General features: G+C 34.9%; 1 protein-coding gene across 2 annotated transcripts in view; it reads right to left on the bottom strand.

The window, feature by feature from the left end:
* LOC108578740 (protein fem-1 homolog CG6966) overlaps positions 1 to 5,270 on the bottom strand; it is a 24,034-nt gene extending 18,764 nt beyond the window's left edge. Inside the window, exon 1 of one of the 2 annotated variants that reach the window (XM_017942117.1) lies at positions 4,962 to 5,270. In XM_017942117.1, the coding sequence (XP_017797606.1) occupies positions 4,962 to 5,042 (81 nt within the window). In that variant the 5' untranslated portion in view covers positions 5,043 to 5,270. The remainder of the gene's footprint in view (positions 1 to 4,961) is intronic. The other variant, XM_017942122.1, reaches the window with a different exon arrangement.
* Between the last annotated feature and the right edge of the window lie 4,023 nt (positions 5,271 to 9,293).

The following is a 9,293-nucleotide window of genomic DNA, read 5'->3' as shown; positions in this document are numbered from 1 at the left end:
TTTTTCGTTACAGCATAACAATCAATATGTACTTTTCTTCCAGCAATTGAAATTAATTTGAAATTTTTCTTTATTTTCTCTGATATTGAATTTTGTTTACTAATAATTTACCATCCAAGGAATGATAAGTAGTTAGTTGATTTATTATTGTATATTGTGAGCTGATTTGGAACGAGTGCACTACACTCGTGCACTATGCCCACCCTAAATTAAACCGTCTCAGTAGTTTACCGTAATTAATAATCTATTTTCGGAATTTATACGAGAATTTTTGAATTTTAGTAAATACTAGAGTCAGTGCATCGCGTATTGAAATAATAGCTTATACAGATAATCTTTTGAAATTACTCTTAATTAGGGAAAATCTTGAATCTTGTATGGAAGATGAAGATTTTCAGGAAATATTTATTTTTCAACAATGAATTTTTGTTTTATCGATTAAAAATGTAGGGCCGATTCTACAAGTGTCAGTCAAATGTAGGGCCGATTCTATGTGGTGTAATACAGGGCGTCTGTTTTATCTCAATACAGTGAATATCTGGCGTGACAGTGAACGTGTTAATAAGTAAATGTTGTTCAAATTATGTCGTGTTTTATGTCATTTTCATCAGAAAAATCTCATCAATATGTTAAGAAAAATTTCGGGATAAAAAAACGTAAAATTAAAAAAGTTGATATTTAAATCGCTTGGTTGCCTCAATCACGTTCCATGCTTATCTTTTATTCGCCGTCCTTGTCTACGTTCGGCAAACTACAAAGGCGGGCGTGAGGCTCGAAAACGTAGTCCCTGACTCTACGAGTGTCAGGTTTAGCTTCCTTGCGGTCTGACACTTGTGGAGAATATTCTGTATATGTATACACATATAGCGATAGCAATAGCAACAGAGCAGTGTGGAAAGATTGTCACTTTTTCGCGCTCGAGCTGAGCCAGATAACCCTGAATATCCTATCCATGGTAAAACGAGCCGGATTTTACGTTTCCCGTTCTAGGATCGTGATTGTGCGGTCTCACTGGAAGTATCGCGATCGGTCAAGAGGTCTCTATGAAATCGAGACCCTGAGCGGAGAACAAATTGATTCGAGTTAGCCTTGAATTGTAAGAATTGAGTTATGTAATTTCTCATATAACACCATGTGGGAAACCGGTGTAAAACACGCCAGTTCAACAGCTTGGTCACGTTACGTAAGATTGGCGTGTCTAGTGCAGCGTCTATCCTACAAAGTGTATCGAAATTGACCGTGACGGTTTTTAACAACTTGTAATACTCATTAACCATTCAGTTACGAACATATACACCGATGAACATATCTTACGTTAACATGAAAAAGTGGTAGTGAAAGAAGTTGAACGATTTTTCAATATTTATTTTTTCTAGGATCCTATAATTTCTTTCTTAAATGTGACAATGCATTTGGGAAGTGTAATCGTACGTACTTTCTAAATTGCGTAATAACATTGTTAAAATAATCGAGTAGTACACGAGTTGACATGTTTTACGTCAATGTCGAAAAGTTTTTCATAAAACATTACTTAGTATCAATATTAGCTTCGTTGAAAATTAACAACAATCCGATTCGAAGCAATTTAAGCGGATTAAATTAAACGGTTCGTGGATAATGAACGTTTAATTCGATATTCGATAATCGATTTTCCACTGAACTTTTCATCCAAACATATAGTCATTAATTCACGGAAATTCTGTATCATTATATCTACGCGTTTTATAAGGAAACGTGTGATCACTGAATTGTTTATAACGCTATAAAACCGGGGAATTCTGGCTTAATTTACTTTATCGCACACCATCTAGAATAATTAACAAAAATTCATTGATTACAAATACGTATTGCATTTAATGCTTACTCATAATTTTCCACACTTGTAATTTAAACAATAGGGCAATATCGTTGGAATTACCAGGTCTTGAAGCACTGATTTTTCCACATAGTATTCCCTGGAATCGACACAATTGCAAAAGAATGCTAGACTGATGAAACACGAGCAACCAGTTGACCTCCTCGTTGTAATACGAAGTTCCTAATACATTTTTTGTACTCAGAACGCACGTGTCTAAGAAACCACTGCTGACAAGATGATTCTAACAACATGCCACCATACATGTACTACGCATTTTAACGCAAAACGAAGTGCGCTGTTCAAGCCACAAATGCAACAAAATGAAGGAAATGTTGTGTTTCTAAAAAAAAAAACCAAATCTATAAATTATCGGGTTGTTGTGCAATCTTGACAAAGAACTTGAAAGATTAAGGCACCAAGATATATCGCGGAAACTTGATTAAAACGAATTAATTAGTTGAATCAGTACGATGACTCGTGTGTCTTTTTTTCTATACTCAGTTTTTCCTCGTGTCTTTTGTCTCTGGCATTTGAAATGATTATCGTTGTGCTTATGATTTGAGTCATGGAAAAGTTGTGAAAGAATAAAAGAATTATTGATCGTATCTCAGAAAAGTAAGATGACGAGAAATGCGGAAGGAACGAAAAGATATAAATTACTATCATACTATCTTTTCTTATTTGCCATTGTAACGTGACAAAGCATCACGGGTAGTGCTTGATTGTGAATTTTTCGCGGTTAGATCGACCCACGTGGTTCGATTGTATCGCAACTAGCGAGTTATCGAGACACGCAGGCGAGTCATCGTGTATTTAAATATCTTCCATTTACGCAATTTGGTACTATCTATCGGAACTATTTTATTCTACTCAAATTAGTCACGATTATACATTTCCGCGTTAAGTACCGATGCTTACAAATAGTTAACCAATTAATCCCCGCTGTTCTTGCTTCCAATAATACTGGAAAATATTACTTAACATATCAATAACAACGGAAAACACGAAAAGCAATATGGTGCTTGAGACAATGGTGCGTAAATGTAATACTTTTAGGTTAGGAATGTATGCATGATGCAATGTTTATGCGTCGAGTCCGACGTTTCTCATATTCTTCTTTGTTTACCTGTATAATTTATCTTTCGTTAAGAACGTGCTTCGTGTAATGTAAAACATCGACGAAAAGTTGAAAGAAAAAATAAATGGTAAATGATGAAGTACAAACATCTACATATATACATAATTGACATAAGAACTGAGAAATATGATGGTTTAAATGAAATGCAAAAAAATTTCATGAATACTAATAAAGAAAACTTATGTTTGACATGTAACGTATAATGAAAAAAATAAAGTATAAAGTGTTATTCAAGTCAACTATGTATCAAGAACAAACGTTATTGTGTAGCGTATGTATATTGATCGTTAGCTTGAAACCAGATCGAATGTATTTGTCACTATGTGGAGACAGGAACAATGTACAGGACGCATGAACACGTGCGCTGTAACAACGTGGCTGCGCCAACTACCATATTAACGTCACTAAATTATACAGCCAGTAGCATTAAAATTTTGACAACTTAATCAATATGCCGACATTGACCTCCATGGGTAAATTTCCATTTAAACTATAAACGACCTAATCGCGGTATTCCATAAATTATCACTCGTAGCTAATCGATCTTATAATTTGAATATTCTAACGATGGAGTTTTTCCTACAAAAACACGCCTGTTAAATTAATTAAAGCATCATTCGTTTGACTAATTAGTTCGTCATTTTTCTCCGGACTATATAGGATGTTTCTACCACCACATTATTGATGTATCACACCAACAGAAATACTATGAGCGTATAAAGGCATATACACATGAACTTAACCAAGTAGCATTCCCAATAGCGTCTATGGACGTTCCAGCTACTAAATATAACTTCTGTTTGTCGTAGCTATTTCCCACTCGAGACAAATGCCACCCCATGGGATAGAAAAGCTTTTCCTCTCACCGCAATAAAAGCATGTCCCATGTATTGGCCATACCATTGAAATTTTATAACACGTACATATATTGTACGCAAAGCAGATGTCACTAAAGCAACACGTTTCAATTTTAAATAAGTGTAGACGACCGTGCAAAAATGTGTAAAAAAGGACACATTCGACACGAAGGACGCAAAAAAGTGTTTTTTACTGCATAAATTAATAGGAGAGCCAATTAATCACCCAAGCCTGAACACTATCAAATTTAATGATACTAAATGTTATTCTTGAAAAAAAAACCCCAACATTAATGTCGTCGAAATAATAGTAATTTACGAATTTCTCAAGGACATGGGATAATTAATCACTTGTGTAAACTTTACTAATCTTTCGTATATTATACGGGAAACCATGTTGAGGTAACGCAAGAACAAATGCTCTAGTTTTGAGGTTAACTGTAACGATGAGTGATTTCTGCAGAAGATCGTCATTTTTGCATTTGACTTTATTGATTGAAAGAAATTCTAAAGGAAACAACAATTAGATTATTTCTGAAAAAGTCGTAAAATCTTTTTTTTTACAATTAGTAGTTGATCATAGAAGGTTTATAAATAAAAATCATAATATTATATCTATTAATACATGGATTTAATTATGCGTAATTTCTAATATTTATAGCTCTGTCTACTTCGTAATACTAGAACCATAATTCTTTTGTAGAAATACTTAACCTTTATGTATTTCTCAAGGCCTTTATAATTACACACATAAATATTGTCATAAATTTAACTATATATTTTTTAAGGAGATATATAAAAAGAATACAAATAAGATTATTTGAAGTAATTTAATAATTTTAAATGTTTATCACTTGATTGTAGATAGTTCTGCATCAAATTTCAGAAAGCATGTATTTCATGGACTCATAGTATGACATGTGTTCATTTATAATTCGTACATATTAATGCTAGATAAGACTCTTTATGGATATATAAGATATACTTAAAAAATAAAAAAAATATACATTCCCTCTAGTTAACTATGTTGTGAAGAGAATTGTGAAACGTGGTTAGAATTCAGTATTTATGAAACTAAACTTCCGGGTGAAGATCCATCAAAACTCACCGTCGCGTTATCCAAAATATGCGCAATAAACACAGAATCTTTATCTAAGTTCGTCATCAGGAGATGCTCCTGTACGTTCATATCACAGGTTCTTCCGACTCACGACTGGCGTGTGTATATCTCTTAGTCCAGAACGCACGACAAAACAGTCTTTCTCGTTTTACACTCACGATTTCTTTTATAAAATTTCTAACGACTTTTATTTCATATTGTGAATATCAAACCAGCGAAATAACAATCGAAAGATCAATACCGCTAATGTTTTTCACTTTTCTTCAAGAACGAATTTTACAGTTAGATACGCGCGCGTGCGTAAAACACAAGCAGCCATCAATTGTTTCGGTTGTTTTATAAACGTACGTCCCGTTCCATCATCAGATGGCAATACCTGTACTTTCGCTTCAACAGTTCCTCACCAACTGACTTCAGCTACCAACTGCATTGGTTTAGTCGTGTTAGTGTCAGCTGATCGCTCTTTCCTTTCCTCTCGCAGTCTTTTTTACTTTTTGTTAAACATACTTTGCATTAATTATATTCAAAATAATTTGTTCTTCATTAAGACACCTAATGTGTTGTGTTTGGCTTGACAAGCAACTTGAAACGTTTCCTATTACTGCGTGTTGTTTTAAGACGATAAAGAATTTACTTCCTTTGTCACACTTATTTAGGTGGATCCAGATTAATTCGAGCTTTAAAGATATCCATCTGTGTTATAGCGTGTTGCATTCGGCAATTTGCTGTTAGAGGACAGCACGATACAAGGTGACAGGAATGTTGATACGTCAGATTACGAAAGAAGTAAAGAACTTATTAAATCTATAGTATATACATCAACTAACAGATGTCACTACTGTACATAAAACAGGTTTTTATACTTCTATATATCTTAAAACTTTCCGAATAACGAATTTCAATTAATTCTCATAATTTTAAGTGGACGTAAATAATTTAAATACATGGTATTGTTCAAATTTTATTGACTATCGATTAATAAATTGTATAACCTGCATAAAATTAAAAGTTCAATCTGAAAACAATAATTAGACCTGCTTTAAATTTATCATGAATATAGTAAAGAAATTTATGTGAAATGTTGCACACATCATATTTCAGAATATAAACTTCATAATATATACATATATTTGTACAGTAACCAAACAATTGCCATATACAACATATCGAAAATGTGCCTTGCGTTTACGTGCATAGGTACAATAACCTTTTACGCAAACAAAAGAGCTGGTAATAATAAATATAATATTGTCCCTGTCGATCATGAAAATTATTTTGAAACAAAATAACGAAAAATTTGAATCACATAAAATATTGGAAAACATCTCCATTTTCTTAAAACTGATAAATTCCATACATAATTTGTATCCTATTAACATATACATATATCATTTTTATCGATCGAGTATATCTTCTTGCATAATTTGGCAACTGAAGTCGTTACTTTGTACGCGTCAGAGCGCGATTTACAACCGCTAGAATAAAAAAAAGGAAAAAAAAAGTAAAATGGGAGAGCCGAGGGAGTCGTTAAGTCGGCACTTCACCCTCGATTTTAACGCCTCGAAGTGACGCACTCCTTCTGCATCAAGTGCGTTTTAGTTCGTCCTACATTTTCGTCGATATCACGAGCATTACTTTATTCCAGTCTCAACACTTTCGACAGACTTACGTCAGTAACCATTGGGCACACCACCTCGATCTTCTTACAAGAGAATATTGTTAACGAAACGCTGACAGCTTGTGCTTGAACAATTACTCAAGATCGATTAACCCTAAACTATCAGTCCTGCCCAACGTGCCGTTTATATCGATCGCACGTAGTTAATAGGTTAGTTATAACATATTTCTTACGCGTTAATTAAATCACGTCGAATATGAAAAATCAGCGATAAGAATTATAAATAAAATATCTGGCACAGTATATATTTCATGTCACATAACACACTTCACATGACACTGACACGCAAAGGACTGTTAGCCTTCGTAATCTTTTCTCGGTGTGTATAATTGTTTCGTGGTTAATAGAGAGCAAACAGGGTGTCTCTAGTGTCGCATAAAATAGATGTTATATAGATAGTCTAAAAGATGTAAAAGGGAACGTGACATAGCTGGTGTTCTTTGCTTTCTCATTCGCTCTTGAATAAAAGCAAAATGTATTTGTTATTTATTTAAGATCGTTTCAAACTTATTCTTTATCTGCTATATCACCAGTTGTATCTTTATTTTAGCAGAGTAAAAACAGATAAAATTGCAATAAATCCCTATGTTAGGAAGAATGGAAATTACATGAATTTACAGAAACTAAAATATAACACCATTCCGTGCTCTACCTACAGGACACGTTTTGAGTTTACACCTCCAACTCTTAAACATAGTTACAGTAACGTCTGCTCTCCTGTATCCTTGGATTGCTCGAAGGTCACTACATACAGGGTGAGTCCGAAATTCTCTCGCAAAATTGACAAATATGTATATACTACAATTTACATCGAAGAAAAGAGTCTTTGTAAACGTAAAGCTGTGGGATCATCTTTTTCCGAGATAATCGTGAAATAGCGATATAACGACGTCGACTATCAGTTTGCGTATTCAGCGTAGAATGGAAGTTTGATTATTATTATATTTGCACTTCCTATATTCCGTATTGCTTGGCAATAATTTATTTATTATAACTACGACATATTCTGTGTTATTTGTAACAAGGTACATAGTTCGAATGTTTCACAGTTTACCGGAGATAATACCAGAGATTAGCACTATGGACAGATTAACGTTAGTGCTGTTCGTGAATCGTACGATTGCCACCATAATTCACGGGATCGCAGAGGGCAAGGCGTGCTACCAAACGTTCCTCAATTATCGAAATGGAGAGAAGCTAAACGAGAAGGTGGCAGCGTTTCGTCTTGTTTCTTTCTTTTCTTTTCCAGCTCGCGCATTGCCTGTTCATACAACGAAAGGATAGGTCGGTGTAAAAATGAGTGCAGAAAAGGACGCGTGGGTGGTAGATGGGTCAGAGGCAGAATGAGATGGCTGATAGATGGAAAAAGTATTGTGAGTGTGTGCGTGGCGCGTTCGCCACCGTGTATACATGAAAGAGAAACAGCTGGAAAAAAGGTGCACACAATACAACCGGTACTGTCACACCGAGCTCCGCCGGAGGAATGAAAAACAGAGTCACCGAGCCTTCGTAAGACGAACTGGCGTTTTCGGTGACAAGAACAGTTGGAAGAATAAGGAACGAGTCTTGTAACGGTAGCGTTGATACCAGTCCCGGGGACTGCTTGAAAATTGTAAAAATCCACCTACTAGCGTGTGCGGCGTGAGATTGGATTTGAAGTTAAAAACAATTCGTACAATGTTTATGCGATTAACTACTATTAGAAATAATATTTGAATATTCGAATATTTGAAAATATGAAAATTTGAATATTTGAAAATTAAAATTTCTCCAACATTTCTTCGGCTTTAATATTTTCAGGGGAAACACAGTATAACTCGGTTATTAGACAACGCAGCATCGTATTCCACTTCTTTACTTTTCACTGTGCAAGAACGTGTGCTATAACGGAAGCCTCCGGGAGGGACGTTTGTCTTTAGACTTCATTACCTGGTAACTTAACAGAAAACTACTCTGATTTCCTTTGAAGACAGTCTTCACTGCGTACCTCCCAACGGCTTGCCGAGGTAAAAAACGCAAAATCGAGAGAAACCTGGGACGTCGAGCAAAGAACTGCGAAGTTATTTGAAAGGCATAACTTTGTTACTTCGATAAAAAGGAGCTCCTTGAATTATGTATTCTAATTATATACGTACGTTTCGCGTACAACGAGTTATCTTGTCAGTCGCAATACATGCATAATTGGTGCTTGCAAAGAAGAAAAACGTTCAAATACGAAGTAACAATAAATCGTGTCGCGAGAAGGCAGAATAACCTGCAACAGCATTATAAAACGTGTATGTTACCAAAAGGCTTTTAAACTACCTCTGGTTATTGCGGTTTCGATTATAAGATCAAAAAGGGAACGGTATTACGTGAGAAGTTTGGTTTTCATTTCTCATCGTTATGAAGCAAGCAGAAATGTCGTTAAAAACGCGGTTAAACAAGTTGTTGGGATAAAGTAATTGAGAAAGCTGTAACGTTTGTTCACCGATAATGCATGTAAACAAGACATGACAAAGGAATCTATCTCTCTCCTTCCTACCTAATTACCATACGAATATTGAGGGAATGTTGTCGTCGTTGTCGTCGTCGTCTTCGTCTTCGTCGTCCTCGTCGACGTCGTCTGTACTGTACTGTGAAAATACGATATCGCGAAACGT

This window comes from Habropoda laboriosa, unplaced genomic scaffold, assembly GCF_001263275.1.
Source record: "Habropoda laboriosa isolate 0110345459 unplaced genomic scaffold, ASM126327v1 scaffold28, whole genome shotgun sequence".
NCBI classification, from domain to species: domain Eukaryota; kingdom Metazoa; phylum Arthropoda; class Insecta; order Hymenoptera; family Apidae; genus Habropoda; species Habropoda laboriosa.
Note: the sequence above shows the minus strand (reverse complement) of the source record. Positions and strands in the feature narration are given on the sequence as shown.